The 23549-nt window shown below is 36.5% G+C and overlaps 2 protein-coding genes and 1 long non-coding RNA gene across 8 annotated transcripts; 1 reads left to right on the top strand and 2 right to left on the bottom strand.

Annotated features, from left to right (window-relative positions):
- Positions 1-4733: 4733 nt before the first annotated feature.
- LOC109188720 lies at positions 4734-5555 on the bottom strand. Its single transcript, XM_019339348.1, has one exon. The coding sequence runs from the start codon at positions 5553-5555 to the stop codon at positions 4734-4736; it is 822 nt and encodes a 273-aa protein (XP_019194893.1).
- An 11058-nt stretch (positions 5556-16613) lies between these two features.
- On the top strand, positions 16614-19039 carry LOC109188711 (putative late blight resistance protein homolog R1B-17). Its single transcript, XM_019339344.1, has 2 exons — positions 16614-18941; positions 19013-19039. The coding sequence occupies exons 1-2, from the start codon at positions 16614-16616 to the stop codon at positions 19037-19039; spliced, it is 2355 nt and encodes a 784-aa protein (XP_019194889.1).
- Positions 19040-20125: 1086 nt separating this feature from the next.
- On the bottom strand, positions 20126-23083 carry LOC109188317. Of its 6 annotated transcripts, none has more exons than XR_002055388.1 (7): positions 22712-23083; positions 22541-22616; positions 22000-22044; positions 20973-21903; positions 20668-20753; positions 20548-20578; positions 20126-20424 (listed from the first exon to the last, which is right to left on the bottom strand). It is a non-coding gene; the product is annotated as an uncharacterized LOC109188317 (long non-coding RNA). The 6 variants fall into 6 exon arrangements; XR_002055386.1 differs by lacking the exon at positions 20548-20578 and having other exon boundaries at positions 20357-20424; positions 20973-21582; positions 21744-21903; XR_002055385.1 differs by lacking the exon at positions 20548-20578 and having other exon boundaries at positions 20357-20424; positions 20973-21908; positions 22518-22616.
- Positions 23084-23549: the final 466 nt, after the last annotated feature.

The raw sequence follows: 23549 nt of genomic DNA, 5'->3' as shown, positions 1-23549 counted from the left end.
GGGATTTATGATCCAAAGCTTCCCACAACGCTTTTGATGTGCTTATCTTTCGATATACATCATACAGCATGTCACACAATCCGTTCAGGATGTAGTTTCGGCAAAGGAAATCCGAATCCTTCCAATAGCCAACTGCCATCATGGATTGTGCATCTTGTTCCTTCAACTCGGGAACCTTCTCGGACAAGAACCTTGCCAAGCCGAGAGTTGCTAGGTAGAACAACATCTTTTGTTGCCACCTCTTGATGTTCGAACCAACACAGGTGAACTTTTCCGGCTTTTCAGCCGAACCACTCGGTACCGAAGGTACCCGAGACATGGGAATATATCCCTCAGTGCTCCCACCATCTTGTGAACCAACGTTCACTGGTGTAGCTTGGGAATTAGCAACATTGTTGCCGTTTCCTCCATTGTTGTTCTCAACAACATTTTCTTCCCCATTGTTAACGATAGGCAGCTCGGGGTTCTCCATTTCTTCAAGGAAATTAGAGAAAACAACCAACGGGAAAACAAGGAGTAAGGTTTTAATATTGTTGGAACCGTTGGTAGAAAACAAATAATAATCAAATAAAATATGACTATTATTTTCTGGAAAGATGGGAAGAAAAGATGAAGAAATTTGGCTAGTGTTTGGTGTTGGGTTTTTGCAAGAGTCAAGTGAGCACTCTTTCCTTAAAACCTTATTTTCCACCTCCCAAAGATGCTAGGAGCGTTGTGGCCTAGGATTCCCAGGATAAAACTTGCTAGTGATTCAATGTTTGAGCACTCAAACAAGGAATCCGGCGAGCAAGACACGGTTATGAACACAGTAAGGCTTGAAGAAGGAGTAGAAGCAGAGAGGTTTTGAGGCTAAAAATGATGAACTTTCGTGTTCTATTTTTCTGTGTATCTCTCTACTGCCTCTACCCTCTCTTATATAGGGTTGAAGGATTAAATAGCTTTTATTATGGCACTTTAAAGCTGGCTCTCCAACAGCTATAACAGTAGGCCACTACCCGAGAATTGAATTCAGAATTCAAAATTGGAGTTAATAGGATATTAATTCCGTAACAGATGAATTCAATCCCCATAACAGTCAGAACTTTCGGGTTCCAGACCGTTGGCGTCCAGGGTTCAGTCTCAACTTTCGACCTTACCCAGTTTCGGCCTTTACACCTCTCGTGGTCACAGTTGCACGAAAGTTGTGCTCTCGGTGCACCACGAGAGTGGTGCTCTCGGTTTCGGCCGAACCAAGTGACTATACTGGTTGGAAAATGATACCGAAGTTTGGCATAACTTAGCTCGCAAGGCCAGCCAATTTCCGGACAACATTCGTGCCCGCAAGTGCCGGCGCACACGAGCTCGGGCTTGAATCAAGCATTTTTCAATCTCGTCTAGTTGGAATTTGATTTGCACACCCCCCCCCCCCCCCGGCGCACACAAGTTCGGGCGAGAGAGCCTCTATGCTATACAATTCTACAAGTTTCAAAAGAGCTCTTGTATATAAGGGGGGGCAAATCCTCTTTCCAAACCAATGTGGGACAAAAGCTCACTTTTTCCCTTCATTTTCCAACTCAAATGGGTCTACTTTGAGAATCAATATCTCATTCACCCATTATCCGTTTTGAGCATACAATATATCGATCTTTTCGTCTCACTACGAAGAATCCGAATCCACTTTGACCTGACCCAAATCAAAAGTGGAGCCCACTGATAATTGTACCACAAAATAGCCACTTAACATGCCATTTTAAGCTATTTTTCCAACAGTGACAGACATAGTCTTGCAGATAGGTGGGAATAGTTTTCTGCCTTGATGGCCTCCTAGCAGCCTGTTGAGGAATCTGAGGAGGATGAGTGTGACTTTGTATGCTTTCAGGAGTCTGAGTTGGAAAACACATATCATTCTGAGCCTGAATTGGAGAACACATATCATTCTGAGTCTGATTTGGAGAATATGCATCATTCTGAGCTTGATTCTGAAGGCCATTCTGAGTTTGGGGTTGTGGAAAATCAGTCAACTCCACTGTGTCACCCCTCATTGTGGGTAGAATCATTTGAGAGATTGTGTCTTTTTTGCCATTACTTTGTTGGAAAGGGAAATCATTTTCATAAAACACCACATCCCTAGACAAGAAAAATTCTTTAATTGCAAGATCATATGATTTGTATCCTTTTGTGCTATTAGAGTATCCTAGAAAGACACATTTCCTTGCCCTAGCCTCAAACTTTTTTCTAGGCCCTACTGTAGTTGCAAAAGCTAGATAGCCAAGAACTTTCAAATTCTGGTATTGTTGGAGCCTCTTGAGTAGGAGTTTGTAAGGAATCTGATTGTTAATAGCAGCAGAGGGCAGCCTGTTAATTATATGGACTGCATGCAGTATACATTCACCTCAAAAACACTTAGGAAGATTGGCTTGAAATCTGAGGGCTCTAGCTATTGACAGTAGGTGACCATGCTTTCTTTCAACCCTACTGTTCTGTTGAGGGGTGTAATTACATGAGGTTTGATGCATAATCCCCTTTTTGGTTAAGAAATCTGTCATATTGAACTCTAGGCCATTATCAGATCTTATGCACTTCACTTTAGCCCCAAACTGATTCTCAACTAGATTACAAAAGCTTGTAATTAGATATCTGGTTTCAGACTTTGCTTTCATCATATATACCCACACTGACCTGCTATGATCATCCAAAATAGTAAGAAAATAATGATGACCAAGGATAGTGGTTGTTTTGTAAGGGCCCCAGATGTCCATGTGCAATAAATCAAAGCAACTGGAAGCTAAAGAATCACTAGACTGAAATGGTAACCTCTTTTGTTTAGCAAAGTGGCAACAATCACAAATGAAATCTTTATTAAACTAAATAGTAGGTTCCAAGTCTTTTAAGAGCTGAATCTTTGAACATGAGGCATGTCCTAATCTATTGTGCCAAAGAATACACTTGTCATGAATGGAAACAGAATTGCGTACAGAAGCAATATGAATAACTAAGTAGTACGATCCACCTTGCAGCTCAGCTTTTCCAATCATTTTCCCATGGATAGCATCCTGTATAACACAATGATTAGAATTCATCTCTATAGCACCTTTGGAGTCCTTAATGAAAGCTCCTACAGAGATCAGATTGTAGTGGAAACCAGGCACATACAACACATTATACAAAATAAACTCATCAGATAGGCATACTATTCCAGTGAGGGCGATAGCAGCCTTCTGCCCATTTGGCATGCACACATGTAGATTTTGGACCTTCTTCTGACTGCTCAGTAAGTCTATATCACACATAACGTGGTGAGTAGCACCAATATCCACTATCCACTCACTTTTATTGCACTTGACAGAATTAAGTGAGATCATACCTTCACTTTGGAGTTCCACTGCCAGAGTATTAATTGAGCCTTGTGGGATCTGATCAAGACATGTATTGTTGACAGGCCTCTACATCTGCAAGAATTCCAAAAACCTTTAAAAATGTTTGACTTATGATAGTTAAATAAGAGATGATATGATAAACTAGTTTAGATATAAAAATAAGTTGTAAGTTTAGAAATAAAAATATTTTAAAAAATAATTATGATGATTTTTCAAAAATATAATAAATTTAAAAGTAACGGTAAATAGTTAATTGCAATATTAAAGTGTTCAGTCGTACCCAATCATTAATTGACATTGAAAGTTGGCAATCCGTTTATGCTCTTGAGAAACATTGACTACTTAATTGGTTTATGTAATGGCACAAGGATGGTCATTACTAAACTTTCTCATGCATGTAGGTCTATTCTTAAAAAAAAAAAACATGTTTTTAGTCATGGACAATTATATGTTGTAGTTTCAAAGGTCACTACAACAAGTGAGTTGAAAATATTGATTTGTGACAGTGAAAGCAATAAAAGAACTTCAATAGCAAACATTGTATACAAGGAAGTTTTTAAAAATTTGACATTATGATAATATCATATTTTAATATTATAATTGTTATTAAATTTATTATCCATTTACTTTCTAAAGCAAATTTACTAGACTAGTAATGAAATTCATCATTTTTTTTCAAATATTTTTATTTATGACTATTGCCTAATTTTTTACCTTTCAAATATATTTGTTTTACAATAAAAAAAAATTAACTAAATCAATAATGCGAACAAAAATAGTTTTATTTGACAGCTGCATTCCAATTTTCTTTTCACATCTTAATGCTTTTTAAAATTATTTCCCATTTACCCCATATTTATTTGAGAAAAATATAATTACATAAAGGGAAAAGAGTCAAATAAACACTGAACATTACTCAAGAAGTCAATTAGACCTTTAAACTTTCAAATGTTGCAATTAAGCCCTTAAACATATCATTTTAGAGCATTGAGATCCAAAAACTAATTAGTGACCTATAATTACAAATCATTAAGGTTCCAGCGAACCTCCGAAAAATTTCCGACCATATTCTGACAAATAACACTGGCAAATCATTAGGTTGCTGAGTGACAGATGCTTCCTGGACCTGGTTTATTGAACCATGAGCCCTAGATCTTGGCTTCCAACCTGGGGGTAACCATGTTTCTTATAACATTTGTCTTGTGTGTGGCCAGTATAGCCACAGTAGGTGCACACGGGCCTTTTGTTTGAAGCTCGTGTCTTCTTGAATCCTTGCTGGAAACCTCCCTTAGTTTTGGCTAAGAAAACACTACTTGCATTTTCTCCTGCTTGGTGTAATTGGCTCCCAAAGCCAGCAGCCATCTGGAATTGTCTTTCTTATTGAGCAATCATGGAATATGCTTCATTGACATCAGGCAAAGGTCTCATTAGCATGATCTGATTCCTAGCAGCAGTGTACCTCTCATGTAGACCTATTAGGATGATGGATAGTTTGTCTTTTTCTCCCTGTTCAATTACCTCATCCAATTTCTTTCCACATTCACACTTATTGGTGTAGGTACAAATCTTTGGAGGCCTGAGTATGACCAACTCATCACATAGCAACTTTTGTTTTGTGAAATATTCATTTAGAGAATCATCTCCCTGCTTTGTCTGGTATATTTCACACATGATCTCAGCAACTCTAAACAGATCTTGTTGACTGAATCGTCTCTTCAAGTCATTCCAAATGCCATAGGCTGTGTCTATCCAAAAGACACTTCGACCAATAGTTGGCGAAAGAGTTCGAACAATCCACGCACATACAATATTATTGCACCTCTCCCAGACATAGTATCTTTCTAGGTCATCTTGGGGAGGTTTCTTGATAATTCTATTAATGAAAGCCACTTTATTCTTGCAGGACAATGCCATTGTCATGGCCCTAGCCCAGGCATGATAATTGGATCCATCCAAAGGGAAGGAAACGAGTTCCAGTTCTGGATTCTCGTTAATGTATAAGTAATACGGATTAGATTGCGATTGAGGATCGTATGTTACCTCCTGCGAACTAGATCTGTTCGTCGGAGCTGTATTTCCGGCTGCATTCCAGGCTACATTGCTTGTTGGATTCGTCGCTGAGGTTCCAGATGTATTCCCGGCTGCTTTCCCGGCTGGATGCGTCGCTGAATTGATGTTGACTGGAGGCCAGTTCGTCATTTCAAAACTAATAGAATCGAGCTCTTATCTTGAGAGCTCTGATACCATTTTACAGAATGCAAGAAGGAAAGAAAAGGAATATCAGATCTTATTTCAACAACTTGTTGCAAAGAAATACATGGAGCTCTTATATACAAAGCTAAGGGAGGGAAACTTCAGAAAGGAAAATCCTAACTAACATAACAGAAATGAAAATTGTTTGAATGTCTAGATGCTGCTAGATGGCACATTCTGATGCCTTCGATCTTGTTGACTTCCTAATATCCTCGTCTCATTTTTTGATTAACATTTTTGGTATGAAAATATATGTTTGATTGTCACATCTGAATCATTCTCTACCATGATTTGATGGTACCTGTAACCAGCTCAAGTTAAAGGCCTTTAAACATGATTAATTATTTAGATAATTTAATATAAATTTCTAGAGATAGTTGGAATTTATAATTCAAAAATTCAGGGCTAGAGTTGTAAAAAAAAAAAAAAAAAAAAAAAAACTATTTTACAAATTTCAAGAAATAATTTGAAGTTGTATTCAAACATTACAAAAATAAAAATTTAAAACATATTCATTTTTGAAATAAGGGTCAAAAATACCGTCAAACTACACACGAAATTGCAATTTTACCATTGAACTAAAAAAATTGTAATCGAGTTCTTGAACAACACAAAATCATACAACTGCAGTTTCGTGTGTAGTTCGATGGCCTATTTGACCTTTATTTCAAAAATAAATATGTTATAAATTTGGAGCAAGGGATTCAAAAAAAGTCTAGATCCAGAGTGATTATGAGGAGGTGGTCAGATGGATCAACCAGGGACCCGAGCCTTTGGGTTCGAGCGGGACCGTCATTAGAGCCTGCACCCGTTGGATCAAGAAGGATTGAGATTTGGTAATCACACATGTTCCCCGCAAACAAAAGAGTGTTGTTGATGGTCTTGCGTAAATGGAAATACAAGGAAGATGTGACTGGATCAAGTTTGGGTGTCCCCTGGATATTGTTCACGACTCTTTTGGGAAGGATAGACACGAGGCGGTGCACCATAATGCTGGTCATAGCAGGCGATAACCTAGCTATGGGGTTTCCACCCTTTCCCCCATCAAAATGGGTTTCTTGAGTCATTGTTAAGAAACTCATGTACAGTAGAAAATGATATTAGTGCATGATTATTATAAAGTTTTTACATTTTATTCGGTTTCTATCTAACGCTCAAGTTAGTAAAGCATGTTTGGTTAACATGAAATTTTTTTTCTAAGAGAATTTTTTTCTCAAATTTGTGGAAAAATAAATTTTATCTTGTTTGATTGGTGAATAATTTAATTTATGGAAAATGAATTTCTCAAATTTGAGGAAAATGAATTCATTGTTTTATTTTGGTATTTTATTTTCCACGACTTTGAGAAATAAGTTACAATACCAATTTCTATATTACCCTTGTATATCTTTAATATTCAAGGGAATTTAATACTTTATATTAATTATTCCAACAATTTATTTCACATCAACCAAACAATGGAATTAATATTTCAAGTACTTTTTTTTTAATGGAATTTAATTAAAATTCATTTCATTCTTAATTCATTTCCACAAACCAAACGGGTCATAATTATTTTACAATTTTTACACAATTTTGAGGTGTCCAATTGCATAAAAACTCTCTCAATTTTGAGTAGTGATATGCGTTCAAAGCAGGATTGTGTTGTCACATCTTATTTGTCTAATTGTATGAATTATTGAGTTTGAAATATTAGTGTGTATTGTTTGCTTTTCAGAGTCTGTCATCTCCACTGTGTTAGGGATGCTTTCTATAAAGTTGAATGCAACATCATACTGCAGACTCTAGCTATATTTTCTATATCCATGAATTTCATTATAAACAATTTCAATTAAATGCCCTCTTATACCATACTTTTTCAAAATACATTTTATTCTCTCAATTATATAATTTTAAATGTTAAATTTTCTTAACCACATATGTGATTATTAAATTCCATTAATAACCAATATTTATTAAATATTAGCATGATTGGTTAACTTATATGCTATTCAACATCCCTCTGTATCCAATTTAACCCATCCAATGTGAAGCTTTATCCATTTAAGGCGCATTTGGTTGCTAGAAGAGAATTAGGGAAGGAAAGAATCGCAATTTCATGAGAGATGAATAGTGTGAGAATAAAGTGAGAATCTAAATTCCAATGTTTGATTTGCAAGAATAGAATTATATTACTGAAAATTTCAATTTTAATGTTTGGTATCCATAGGATTTCGAAGGGAATAAGATAAGTAGTATACAGACCTAAGTACCCATTATTATTATTATTATTATTATTATTATTATTATTATTATTATTATTATTATTATTATTATTATTATTATTATATAATGCAATGCAATTGTTATTTGGACACTTTGAATATAAACTTGTATTACTAGGAGTATAACATATTTAGAGTAAATACCATCTATGGTCCCTCGAGTTTAGTGGCATCGCCATCAGTGGTCTCTAACTTTCGTATTTACCGGGCGTCATCCTCCGAGTTGCCAAAAGTGGCCTACTAGGATCCTTTCGTTAGTTGGTCCCGTCTAAGACGTCAAAATGGAGGGCAAATGAGTCATTTTACTTTATGCGAATGTTTTAATGCATTTTACATTTATTTGGAGAAAAACGTCTGAGACTAAGTCCCTCAATTGATTCCCAAATTTCCAACTACCAAACCCTAAACAAAATCTCAGGCGAATTTAGTGGCGATTGCGAAGGATTCTTCATTGACGAAGTAGCAATTTCGAGGTCAGAATTCAAGGCGAGAATAGGGCAGACTTCAACGAGGTCATGGGTTCTCCACAACGACAGTCGAATGGTATGTGAACTAACTAAGTAGGGAGTTCTTTGTGTTACGGAAACCTCGTATTGGTTGTTTTTGTTACAAATTTGAGTATGTGAACTGCATTCGTTTAAAGTATAGTATTGGGCTTTGTTTATGGGACCATGGGGGCCCTCTTTAGGTGGTGGGAGGCCATGAACTACATATTTTGTTTAAAGTAGATTTTTTGTGTTTTTTTTTTTTGGTTATTTATGTTGAAAGCACAAATGCTGGCTTGAAATTGGGGACCACAGAGGGTTGAAAGCACATGGTAGTGTGTCCTTTTGTTCTGTAAATAATTGTGGATTGGTTGGCTTGAAATTGGGGACCACATAGGGTTTAAAGCACATATGTTGTGGCTGGGTTAAAAGTTAAATGATGTGTATTGCCTTTATGTGTATTATATTATGTGTAGGGACCACTTGTCTTGGGATAGTAAACCATTTGAAATCCACATTTCTGCCTGCTTATATAACAGTGTGTAATGAACCTATTTGTGGCTACTTTGCTGTACAGGTAATGTTCCTGGTGGTGGTTTTGTGTTGAATTTAAGGCATGGTGGTAGGATAAATAAAACTCATAAACCAAGTTATGTTGGAGGGCAGACTACTAGTTTCTCTAACATTGGTGTGAATGAGTGGGAATTGTTCACACTTAGAGATAAGGTTAAGTGTTTGGGTTATGAAATAATAGATTGCATGAAGATGTTTGTGAATCAATCAAATGGGTTGATAGAGATAGTTTCATATTGTGAAGTATGGGATTTAGTCAAAGAAATAGAGGTGCATAATGAAATAGAGATTTGGGTTGTGCATGAGGGTGATGTTGATGGTGCTGAGGATGTTGAGGATGCTGAGGGTGTTGAGGATGCTGATCCTGAAAGTGAAGATGAATGGGAAAGTGAGGAGGATGCTGAGTCAGATGAGAGTTCTGTGGATTTAGATGACATAGAGTTTGAGCAATTTGTTGATCCAACTGCTGAGTTTGGTGGGTTAGATGATGCTGGAACTGCTTTGGCAGTTCAAGTTAATGAAGATTTGGAGATAAAATTTTCAGATGAGGGGAGTGAGAAAGACAGTGATAATGAAGAGGAAAAAGAATATCAACTGCCAATGTTTAAAGGGAAAATTGAGATGGCAACACCTACGTTCTGTCTTGGATTAACATTTGGTTCTAAAGCAGAATTTAAGGAGGCAATTTATAATTATGCAATGAATAAAGGAAAGGAAATTCTGTACATCAAAAATGATAAGGTTAGGTGCATTGTTGAGTGCAATGAAACTGAATGTCCTTTTAGGATTACACTAAGGAAACAAGCCTCAGAAAATGACTGGAGGATTACAGCAATCAATGACAAGCATGATGGCTGTTGTTGGAATAACATAAAGTACATGGCTAACTCAACTACAATTGCAAAAAGGTGGAAGAATGAGGTTGCATCAAACTCCAACTGGACAGCATCTGAATTCCTTAAAAAGGTGTCAACTACTGATGGAATCTCAATATCCAGAAGGCAAGCATGGAGGGCAATGAGGAAAGCAAGGGCTGCCATTTATGGTGAAGAAGAAAAATGCTTTAATAAACTATGGAGTTACTGCTTGGAGATTGACAGGACAAATCCAGGAAGCAAATACCATGTGAAGTTGGGTGATAAACTAGATGATGGCCATAGAAGGTTCAAGAGATTTTACATGTGCTAGGAAGCATGTAGAATAGGCTATAAGTACCGTAGGCCTATTATTGAAGTGGATGGGTGTCATTTGAAGGGATTGCATGGGGGTCAGTTGCTGTTAGCTATTAGAGTGGATGGAAATGATAGTGTCTTTCCTCTTGCTTATGCACATGTAGAAGGAGAGAATAAGGAAAGTTGGATTTGGTTTTTAAAACATCTTAAGTCAGATCTTGCAATAACTCCAGCTGATGAACTGGAATTAACATTTATTTCAGGTATGTGAACTGGAATTAACATTCATATCTTATAGTTTTAAAAGCTTACCATTTGTTTTGCATTCATTTATTTCTAAGTGTTTACCTAACTGTTTGGCAGATAAGCAAAAGGGTTTACTCCCTGCATTTGATGAAGTTCTTCCAGCTGTGACTCACAGATTCTGTGTGACACATTTACATGGGAATATGAAACTAGCTGGCTTCACTGGAAAGGCAATTAAAGATGGGTTATGGGATGCTGCTAGGGCCACAACAGTTAACACCTTCACAGCTGCAATGAAGAAGATGAAGACCATTGACTCTAAGGCATATGAATGGCTTGTTGAAAAACACCCTTCAGAGTGGTCCAGGTCACATTTTAATACAAATGCGCATTGTGATATCTTGGTCAATAACATTTGTGAGTGTTATAATTATGTTATTTTAGATGCTAGAGAGAAGCCTTTAATTAGCTGCCTTGAAACATTGAGGAAGAAAATTATGCATAGGTTGTATCAGTGTAGGAAAGAGGCATGGAAATGGACTGGCCCTATATGCCCTAGGATTATGAAGAAAATAGCTCAGTATGAAAAACAAGCCAATGGGTATACAGTCATACAGAGTGATGACAACTTGTTTGAGACACGTGGGGTGATTTATAGTGAATTTGAGCAGCATGAAGTTGACTTGGGTAGAATGACATGTACTTGTAGGAGTTGGGACTTGACTGGTATTCCTTGTAGACATGCTATAAGTGCCATTTGGATGAAGCATGGTAAGGGTCCAGTGAATGACTATGTCCACCAATGTTATTTCACACAAACATACTTGAGGGCCTATGGAGGAAGCATCAAGCCTATGGCAGGTCCTACTGAGTGGCCTGAAACTGATAGAAAGCCACCTCTTCCACCTGTATACACTGTCAAGCCTGGAAGACCCAAAAAAGCAAGAAAGAAGGGAATGGATGAGATATCCACATCTAGGAAAAAGAAGGGGGTTGCTGAGGTATCCAAATCTGGGAAAAAGAAGGCAGGTGATGAGGTCTCCATGTGAAGATGCATTGTACCAAATGCAAGAAGGAAGGCCACAACAAAAGAAAATGCCCTGAAGATCCTCCTGTTAGGGAGAGATTGGTAAGTGTTATGGCTTATAACCTGTTTTAAATTTTCTTATAGCTTAAGTTTAGTTATGATCTAATTGTGATATTTCTGTCCTAGGCCAATCCAAAGAAAAGAGTTAGGGCAAAGGCTAAGAAAGCAGGAAGCAGTGAAGCTACACAGTCTGAAACTGCACAAGAAACAAGGCAAATGGTGGTTCCTACACTACCTGATGCAACACTTGAAGATGAAGATGATAATTGGTTGGCAAACATTGATATTGATGCAGTGGTGTCTCAAGTGCTTCAAAACCAAACAATGCAACCACAAGTGAATGCTGAGGATACCAATTACTAGTCAGCCACCAACTCTTTGAGAAGAAAAAGATAGCCAACAAGTGACTCCACCAACAAAGAAGAAGCTGCAAGCCAATGCAACTCAAGGGAGGAAATATAACACTCGTGGCAAGATGAAATCAAAATTCAAAAACACAAGTGATGATCCTATAAGCATTGATTAACAGTACTGTTTAAGTTATGTTGTTTAAGTTATGTATTTTGGTAGCCAAAACTGCTGGATCAGTTAGACAAGACAGTTGTATGTTACTCTTTTTTTGTATAGCAGTAACTTTGGCAATTTAGTCTTATTTTGGCACAATTGAATGTTACTTTGGCAGAAATGAAATGGTTGCTCAATTGGCTTTTATTGTCCTATTGTGCTTATGTTATTGTTAAGGTTTCTTGACTAAACACACTCCAATATCATTGTGCTTACCTATACAGACAACAAAGACAGTACAATAACATGGTGCTTAACTAAACATACTTCAAACACATTGCATTAAATGGTCCAAATCAGGTTACATCATTAATTGCCTGGAAGCATTTTGACAACTGCCATTGATTGAGAACTACGTTTGCTAAACACATGAACTACGAATCCAATTGCAAAGATGATTACAATTGCGAATTTGCAACATTTATATTTCATAGACAAGACTACATTTGTCTTAGTAGCAACTTCTAGCATAGCCTTTAACTTCTCCATCTCTTCTTTGTCTCTATTTATCCTCTTCAAAAGTCCGGGTATTATACTGATTGCCCGTGAACACATTGGAGGATCTGCCCAATCAAAGAAACCACAACCGTTTCCTCCCTAAAATCAAAAAAAAACAAAAAAAAAAAAAAACAAAACAAAATTGAATTTATAAAATTCAAATCTGGAAAAATGAAACTGAATTCAAAGATTACCTGACCGGATTCAGAGCATTGCCAAAACCTCCTACCCGGATTGGGATCTGTCTAAGACGTTCGAAACACCACTTGATTCCCGCACTCACACCCATGACTGTGTATGGAATCTCCAAAATTATATCTCCTCCTTGAAGTAGTTGAAGAAGATGACATTGTTGCTCATGAAATTACTTGAAGAAGATGAAGAAGATGAAGAAGATTAGGGTTCGGTTCTCAGGCTTATGATATCGTTGAACCTAAAGAAGAGCTCCGTTAAATAAATAGAAAAGGCATAAAACGTTCGCATAATGTGAAGTGACTCATTTGCCCTCCATTTTGACGTCTCAGACGGGACCAACTAACGGAAGGACCCTTGTAGGCCACTTTTGGCAACTCGGAGGATGACGCCCGGTAAATACGAAAGTTAGGGACCATTGATGGCGATGTCACTAAACTCGATGGACCATAGATGGTATTTACTCAACATATTTAATAGCTCCTAAATTTTATTTAACCATGCAATGTTAAATTTAATAAATTTAATAAGCTCACATCCATAAAACTTCATAAAAATAAAAGTATACAACTTAGTTAAACACAATAAAATGTTAAAGTGTTTTAAATGCTTACATCCAAAACATATCATAAAATGTTAAGCGTTTTAAACATAACAATAATTTGACCATTTTTACTTATAGTGAAGACCAAAAATTTTATTAACCTTTAAAAATGTTTGACTTATGATAGTTAAATAAGAGATGATATGATAAACTAGTTTAATTAGATATAAAAATAAGTTGTAAGTTTAGATATAAAAATATTTTAAAAAATAATTATGATGATTTTTCAAAAATATAATAAATTAAAAGTAACGGTAAATAGTTAATTGCAATATTAAAGTGTTCAGTTGTACCCAATCATTAATTGACATTGAAAGTTGGCAATCTGTTTATGCTCTTGAGAAACATTAACCACTTAATTGGTTTATGTAATGGCACAACTGCACAAGGATGGTCATTACTAAACTTGGAAACCATGTTCTGAAAGCAAAGGTATTTTATGGAAGCAATACAGGTGAGAAAGTACAGATACCAAGAATGTCATTAACTCCATCAGACTTGAGATTGCCTTTTAAATTTCAAAGAAACAATTCCCTTTAATTGTCTCATAAGCAATGATGATTAATAAGAGTCAGGGTCAATCACTTTCTCATGTAGGTCTATTCTTAAAAAAATATGTTTTTAGTCATGGACAATTATATGTTGCAGTTTCAAAGGTCACTACAACAAGTGGGTTGAAAATATTGATTTGTGACAGTAAAAGCAATAAAAGAACTTCAACAACAAACATTGTATACGATGAAGTTTTTAAAAATTTGTAAAAATTTGACATTATTATAATATCATATTTTAATATTATAATTGTTATTAAATTTATTATCTTAAAAGCAAATTTACTAGAGTAGTAATGAAATTCATCATGTTTTGTTTTTCAAATATTTTTTAATTATGACTATTGCCTAATTTTTTACATTTCAAATATTTTTATTTTACAATAAAAAAAAATTAACTAAATCAATAATGGGAACAAAAATAGTTTTAATTGACAGCTGCATTCCAATTTTCTTTTCACATCTTAATGTTTTTTAAAATTATTTCCCATTTACCCCATATTTATTTGAGAAAAAATATAATTACATAAATGGAAAAGGGCCAAATAAACCCTGAACATTACTCAAGAAGTCAATTAGACCTTTAAACTTTCAAATGTTGCAATTAAGCCCTTAAACATATCATTTTAGAGCATTGAGATTCAAAAAACCAATTGGTGATCTATAATTACAAATCATTAGGGTTTCGGCGAACCTCCGAAAAATTTCCGACCATATTCTGACAAATAACACTGGCGAAGCGGTTGCCGGTGTCGTTTGGTTGCCTTCTCTGGTGAATGAGAAGGCAGACCAACTAGAGAACACAACCAGTTTGGTATGCTTTGTCCTTCGCCGAAGAAGGCAACCAGTTTGGTTGCCTTTTCCTTCGCCGGAAAAGGCAACACTTTGGTTGCCTTCTCCGGTGACTGGAGAAGGTAACCAAATGGTCGTCTTCTCTAGTCGTCAGAGAAGGCGAACCTTTTCCTTCTCCTTAGCGGGAGAATGTGACTTGGGTCGCCATTTCCTTCGCCGTAGAAGGCGACCACATCCAGCGAAGGAGAAGGGTCGTCTTCTCCTTCGCCGGAGAAGGTGACCCATCTGGTTTCCTTCTCCAGTCGCGGGAGAAGGCGACCAGATGGGTCGCCTTCAATGGCGAAGGAGAAGGCGACCCATTTGGTTGCCTTCTCCAGTCGTCGGAGAAGGCAACCAAAGTGTTGCCTTCTCTGGCAAATGATAAGGCAACCTAACTGGTTGCCGCAACCAAAAAACACTGGCGACCGTTTTGCCGGTGTTATTTGCCAGAATATAGTCAGAAATTCGTCGGAGGTTCACCAGACTCCTAGTGACCTGTAATTATAGGTCACCAACCAGTTTTTGGGCCTCAATGCTCTAAAATGATATGTTTAAGGGCAAATTATGTTGTGCAACTGTGCGTGAGGTTTATACTCAATGTGCGTGAGTGTTGTGCTTAATGTGCCTGAGATTTGTACTTAATGTGCGTAGTGTTAATATGCGTGAGTTTTGTACTTAATGTGCGTAATGTTAATATGCGTGAGTTTTGTACTTAATGTGCCTGAGTATTGTGATTAATATGCGTGAGATTTATGCTTAATGTGCGTGAGTAGTTCAGAATTACGAGCCCAGAAGGAAGCATAACAGAAAACTCACGCACATTAACGCCCAAGCTTCTTGTTACTTCTTCCTTCAATTTGGCCATGGATTCTGGATTATCAGCTACCTTCAGTGCAGTTGAATGTGTATATAGATGACGCACGCACAGCGAAATTTGCACACCAGCTAAGTGTGGATTTCTGTTGTATTATTCCCATAATTCTTAACCACCATAGCCCGCCTCCGCATTATCATCATCAGGGAGGGGGCAATGGCTACTGGGGATGGGGAAGAAGCTGACATCCATATTTTCTGCTGCATTTTACATATTCACGCACATTAAGTACAAATCTCAGGCACATTAAGCACAACACTCACGCACATTGAGTACAAATCTCACGCACATTAATCAACCGCACAACCGCACGGGAAGCATTCAACCGCACGCGGGAACCTTTCAATATATATATATATATATATATATATATATATATATATACACACACACACACTTTCAAATATTAAAGTTATTTATAACTTATCTTTAATTTTATTATTTAAATATATAATAAAAGAATTTTATCCGTGCATCACACGAGTAATTTACTAGTGATATTAAATAAGAGATGATAAACTAGTTTAGATATAAAAATAAGTTGTAAGTTTAGATATAAAAATATTTTAAAAAATAGTTATGATGATTCTTGAAAAATATAATAAATTGAAAAGCAACAGTAATAAATAGTTAATTGCATTATTAAAGTTGCCAAACTTTATATATTAATTAATTAATTAATGTATAATTGGAAAGGAATTGTACGTTTAGTTATGAGGTTGATATGGAAGTGATGTGTAGGGCAGGGCGGGTAAGAAGACGACAAATAAAGCATGGACGGAAGGACAGATGATTATAATGAAAGTTTGAAAAAGATGAGAGGAGAAATAATGCATTCATGTACTCTCTCAATCACTTTAATTTCAGATTATTAACAAACTTTAAAAGTCTGTACAATAAAAACATATATGGCAGTAAGCTAATTAGCTCTTCTCAGATCAGATCAGAGTCTTGCTTGCATATTTGATTGATCTAGTTATCAGTGTGCAATACCAAAACTTAAAACTACATACATATTCTTACCATCCAGCAAATTAAATTAAAGATTGGAATTGAGAGATAGATGGCTTGTGTTGCTTTAGCTTCTCTCATTAAAACCATTGAGATTGAGTTTGTCGTTGGGCAAACAGAAAGGGTAAGCCTGTATCTCCATGATCATGATCGAGCAGGAATCAAGTCTTTCCTTGAAAAACTTTATGCTTTGCAAGCCCTTCTCCAGAAGGAATCCAGTGGTGATGGTGATGGTTATGCAGTGAAAGTGAGAGATTTAGAAATGGAAATCAGAGACTTTGCACTCAAAGCTGAAGATGATATTGAACTACACCTTAGCAACTTCATCCTTCTCGGAGGAGAAAAAGCTGCAGCTTCCCATCAACTCCTCCATCAAACTTTGCAAGAAGCTACAAAATATGCAACAGAGCTGTTGGAGAAGCCATCAAAAATGGGTGGTGCTAGTGTTGCTTTAACTATTCTCATAAAAAAATATGAGCATTTCTTTTTGCAACACTTCCCAACGGTGAATCATCCTGGAACAGCAATGACAATGGCATCTTTCTTAGGAAAGCTTTCTACCCTGCAAGCAGGGTGCTTATTGCTGGAGAGGAATTCCGATAGTTCTGATGCTGCAATCAAAATATTGGAAACGAAAATCACAAACTTCTCACTCAAAACTGAAGATGACCTCCAAATACAACAAAAAAACTTCCTTCTAGCCAAACACACCGTACATCAACAAAAAGCTTCTCAGAAACTCCATCACACCTTGCAAGAAGCAGCAGAAAGCGTAGAAGAGTTGTTGAACATAATCAAAAGTAGAAGCAGCAATGAAGTTGATGATGATGATGAGGCAAATCAAACTCAACCATCAAATACTTGGTTAAAACATGCTAGCGCTGCGAATGTTGAATCTGATGGATCCACCTCGCATGCCTTTCTAAAGCCTGAGGCCAGAATGGTTGGTCGTCACCGTGATTGTACACTCATAAAGAAGCAACTCTTTTCTGGCGGTTCTGGACTAAATATAATCTCAATTGTTGGAATGATGGGTATTGGAAAGACGACTGTAGCAAGAAATGTGTATGAAGATCCATCAGTTGCATCCTATTTTGATGTAAGAGGTTGGGTTACTATACCCCAACACTTCAATAAGAGCAGAATGCTAAGCCAACTTCTTCAGTCAATTACACCAGTAGAAGAGCCAATTGTAATTCAAAAAGGAAGCACTCCTCTTGAACTAGAAATGCAGGTACGCAAATGCTTTGGTGGTAAGAAGTATCTAATTGTTATAGACAACATTACAAGCAAGAAAACTTGGAACCAAGCTTTGTCTGACATCATAAGGTGTGTTAGTAACGGATTAAATGGAAATTACATGTTACTAAGCACTAGACACTTAGACCTAAAAGCCCATACCCATAAGATGACTTTGCTAGATTCAAAAGAAAGCTGGGAACTATTTTGTAATATCCTTTCTATTGATGAAGAGCACTTGGCCCCTAAATTTGAAAAAATTAGGAACCATGTTGTGGAGAAATGTGATGGATTACCCCAGTTAATTGTTGAAGTTGCCAAGCGTTTATCTAAATGCAACAACATACAACAAGGGTGGAAAAAGATTGAAAAGGAATTAGAGTCTTTGGGACTTCTAGATCGCAATGCACTCAATGTTAGTTACAATATGTTGCCACATCATTTGAAAGTTTGCTTTCTATACTTTGGAGTCTTCCCAAAACGTAAAAAAATTCTGGTTAAAATGCTTATAAGGTTGTGGATTGCCGAGGGATTTGTGAAGCCATTGAAACATAAGGAGTTAGAAGATGAAGCTTATGAGTACTTACAAGAGCTTACTGATAGAAGTCTTCTCTTAATTGAAGATCGAAGTTGTAACGGCGAAATAAAAACTTGTAGAATGCACAGTGCCTTACATACCTTCTGCGTAGGAGAATCTCAAAAAGGAGGTATTTTATGTGCAGTAAATACTCAGCAACATTCAGGATTATCATTAAAAGCATTTACAAATTCCTGTCGTTGGCTAAGTTCTTACTCACACAGTTTTGACTATTATTATGTGCTCTTTGGTACAAACATCCCTCGCTCCATTTTCTTCTTTCTTGAAAATCTTGAAATGTTTGTTCCTCCCAAGCTGTTAAGAGTTTTGGTGTTTGATACTTCTATATCACTTCAAAGAGTGCCAATGCAATTAGGAGGTTTAGTTTTATTGAGATACCTATCCATAACACAATGGTTTGAGGATCTGGATGATGTGGTGTCAAATAATCCAAATTTAGAGACACTTGTTGTTTCCGGTAATGGAGCACCAACAGTCCATTTGCCATCAAGTATTTGGAAGCCACCAAACTTAAGGCATCTTGAACTTGGCAATTCATATATGGTAGATCCTCCAAGTGCAGATAAAAAGAATTTACATACATTATCTTGGGTGGTGAGACCAATTAATTGCAGACAAAAGGTGTACAGCAAGTTCCCTAACATAAAAAATCTGAAAATTTTCCTGAAGGACGACATAAGCCTAGTCACATTAGAGGATGTTGCAGCAATCCTATTATTTTGGATCATTTTAACTATTTCAAAGGGCTTGAGAAGCTTAGCATTTCAGATTCTATTGGTTTGAATGCAACCCTCCCAAAAGAGTGCATGTATCCTTCAAGATTGAAGAAGTTGAAGTTGAGTAGGACTAATATTTCTGAGGAGGATTTAAATGTAATTGCCAGGTTACCCCGGCTTGAGGTGCTCAAGTTGGAAAATGCCTTCCATGGAACGGTATGGAAAGTAGCTTACGGAGGATTTCGTCAATTAATATTCTTGCTCCTTGAAGCTAAAGATCTCAAGCAGTGGGTAGTTAGCTGGAATCAGTTTTGGATGCTCAGACACTTAGTCTTAAGATCCTGTAATTGTTTGGAACAAATCCCGGAGTGTTTTGAAAGAATACCGCCGTTGGTGTCAATTGAGTTGGAGGGGTGTAAGTCTTCCCTTGTCGCTTCTGCCAAGAAGTTACAACAGAAGGGAAGATCCAAGGATGTTGAGGTTAGAAGCTAAATGATGTTACTTTTTATTTCTTTTCACTACAAGAAAATTGTCCATTAGTGAAAGGTAAAACCGTCACTAAAACATCAAAAACCATCATAAAAGACTTTTAATGACGGGAAATTTACCGTCGCCACCCGTCATTATTTCTTCCGAAGTTAAAAACAAATAGTGACGGGATATGATACCATCATTAATACACATATAGTGATAGTATATTTACCGTCACTAAAACATTCCTTTTGTGACAAAGAATCCCGTCACTAATACATCTATTCACTACCATAATTTCCTCTCATTATATACTTGTAATGATGGAAAATCCCGTCACTAAAAATTATAAATTTGTGTCAAATATTATTTTTCTAATTATATATATATTGTTACTTATTAAATATTAAATTTTGTAATACATTTTCTCCTCACTAATCGATATTATGTTACGTTGTAACTATAGATATTGTGTTGATAAAAAATTAAATTTTGTATCATAATGCAATCAAAGTAAACTCAATCAATATATTAAAAGACTTCATTTATCACTACCAAAATGAAATGTTTCATACAACTTTGTAAATACTAAAGACTCACAATTCAACCAACACAACAAGATGGAATTGGAGAAGCAATTCTCTAAATGCACCAAATTCTTAGCTATACATTAGAGATGCTAAAAATAATCACATCTTCACACAGCTTTAGAGGAAGGATAGCAAATACACCATCCATCAAAGTATGGCGAGTACATCAAGTCGTTTTTTGAGAATAACTCCTTCCACTTCGACATATATATGGACGAGAAGTGAGAGACAATGATAGAGACTATTTCACTGCACACAAGATCAAAGTAGCTAGTTTTAGCATTTGACAATCAAAAAGGTCCTAGTGTACTGCTGAAATTGGTTGAATATATTAAATCTCACATAAGAAAACATGATTTGTTAAATTATGACCTCAAAGCAAAAATCACTAAAGGTCTCTGTTCTGCATAGCATGCACAAAAGTGTTCTATGAGTAAAATATAGATGCAATCAAAGTTGAAAGAAGGAAAGAGAATCAATGGAGATGGTTACCATCTCTTTGTAGGTGCCTGCAAAATGCTTTTTCTTCAACACTTGAATGAAATCATTGGCATAAAGATGAGGCAAATTGGGCATCCCTGAAACAAGAACAGCTCGATCAGCTCCTCTGGTAAATACTTTTAATTTCTATGATAATGGGCAACATCAAAGATTGTTCATATATATATATATATATATATATATATATATATATATATATATATATATATATATATATATATATATATGTATGTATATATATATATATGTATGTATATATATATATATATATATACACACACACACACACAACTGACCAAGAACTCCAGGACCTCCATGATCTTTATAATAGATGAAAATCCTATCATCAGCTTTGCTGTCAACCACTTTTCCACTCCCACCTTAATCCAGTGCCAACTATTAAAGACCATACCATATCCAGAGCATAGTACACTTGCCACTTTGGCTCCTTGTGCACAACTTGTGGTGACAAGAGATAAATGACTTAAAGTTTTACACTTAAGGGATTGTATATTTGTCAGGTTTATATCCCGTTGGTTGGCCGACCTAATTTTTGAGTGCAATCAAGCACAGCATAGAGCTAAAGTTTACCCAAAGTCTCCACTCAAAGCTCAAAGTCCACTAAGAGTTATGGACATTTATGAATGACTGACAATTTATATATGCAGTGATACACATCAAGGCCATCTGTAATCACTTTTCAAAAAGAATTAGGCCCAGTGGTGGTATGAGTACTGGGAGAGATCAATTGCTCATTCTACAGGAAGCTCTGCATACTTGATAGAAAGCAAGCAGCCAAATACCACCTAACTTATAGGGCCCAATAAAAGCTTGAAAGGAAAGGTCATTGATATCCAAGGCACTGAATTTGTTGATTTCTTACATAAAGAAACATCCTGTAGAAGTCTAAGTTACCAAAAGCCAGTTAGCCATCTAACGCAAGCGGAAACAACAAAGGTCTCCAAGACAAAGAAACACTCAAAACCACTAGGATATAATTCTTGCTAGAATCAGGAGAAGAATATAGAAATAAACACAATTTCCAGCATATCATCATAAAAGTTCACCTGAATATGCAATTGGCTTTGCCAGCTTCAATTTAAATAATTTTGAACAATAGAAACTGCACCTGAACAATCTCTATAGTCCATTCTACCATGCCAATATGCTCAATGCTCTACATTGCGGTTACTTATACAATTCATCCAACTACTTTTCAACATATACCTACACTATGCAAGGAGTATACAATTTCATCTTTCATTATAACATTAACAAAATGAAAAATATTTAAGACTATAGATAGGATGATGAAAGAGTTACCTGGCATGCCTTTCATAGAGTAAAGAGTCTTTCTTCAGAACAAAGCTGAAGAAAAAAAAAAAGTAGAGAGCTGAACATACAGCGAATCTGATAAGCAGGTAGGACTATGAATTGTGACATGGATATAATTGTTCAATCAAGTAAATATAATATATTATCCATTAAATAATTGCAATTCAGTTCAATGAATTGTGACATTCAATAGAGCAACTACTCTGTATTTTAAAGTTTCAGATATAACAGAAGATTTTTATTAAGAAGATGGAAATTAAAACAAAGTTCTACTATTTGTCTGCTTTGCAAAGAGAAATAAGGCAGTAGGGAATCCCAATTTGAAATGCATTCTTGTAGAACTCCCAAGGCATATAGGCAATATGAAATTCATAGCAGCAAGGACAACTACTGATAATCAAAAGATATTTGTAGAACTTCCAATTTGAAAAGCATTCTTGTAAGTGAAATAATAAGACTTTGAAAGAGGAACCAATTGAATTCTACGAGGGATTATAATGTCCTACCAACTGTAAGTAAATTTAGTTACCCTAGCTGCAAAGCTCGCTCAGAAAGAAAAGAAAACCAGCGAAGAAAAGTCAAGAATTCTGGAATCCCCACCTTCACTGCAACATTTTCGAATTACACAAAAACGTAAGCATATAACAGAATGAAGAAAAGAAAAAATCTTTATCATGTATTGATTTCCAACAAATCATACCTCAATCGAAGAATCCCAATACGCTCAATGAGAACCCAAAAATGGGGAAAATAACCCGCAAAACCAGAAATAAACACGTGACTCAGTCGAACCAGCTTCGAATTCCAACAAATTAGGGCTCAATTAAAGTTGTGGCTCACTCAGGGAAGGAGACTTGTAGTCGTAAGGGTTAAGTGCGTCGTCGTCGTTCTTCAGGCAGGCGGGACGTTGGCTGTGGCGTCTTCGTAGGGGAGGCAATGGCAACGCAACGTCGACAGTGGCGTCGGATCGGCGTCTGAAGCAATCAGCGGCCGCTGTGGCAGTGGAGGTGATGGTTGCGTGGTGGTGGAGTAAGATCTGAGAGAGTGAGAGGGTTTGGAGGGTGTGGCTATAACAAGAGGGCGCCCACAAACAAAATTTTGGTGGGAATTGAATTTTTGTGAAATAATTTGTAGATGTCAATAGTGAGAGTAACAACATTTATTGTATCAATAGTGAGAGTAAATTTTTTAAATAAAGGAATCTACAGAGGTATAACCTCATGGACTCCCTCTTCAATTTTGGGTCTATGAAGCCTAGTTTCTTGAGTAGAAATGATAGATTTTTGTTGTTTTTGAGCTTGGAAGTGATCTATTACTTTTCTATGATGTGTTGTTAATGTTTTGGATGAGTTGGAATTGCTTGGTTTTGAATTGCAGATGAAATGGTCCATCTGGTGCACACACAGTGTGCACCAGATGAGTGTAACGGCCCTAGCCAACGGCCCATCAAGGGGACCGTTGGCTAGAGCCGTGGCCAGCGGGCCTATGGAACGGCCCTAGGAGAGGGTCGTTGCCTAGGCCCGGCGTTGTTACGGCTT

The sequence above is a fragment of the Ipomoea nil genome, unplaced genomic scaffold (assembly GCF_001879475.1).
Source record: "Ipomoea nil cultivar Tokyo-kokei standard unplaced genomic scaffold, Asagao_1.1 scaffold0193, whole genome shotgun sequence".
Classification (NCBI taxonomy): Eukaryota; Viridiplantae; Streptophyta; class Magnoliopsida; order Solanales; family Convolvulaceae; genus Ipomoea; species Ipomoea nil.
The sequence above is the reverse complement of the archived record's forward strand: the minus strand, read 5'-3'. Positions and strand labels throughout refer to the sequence as shown.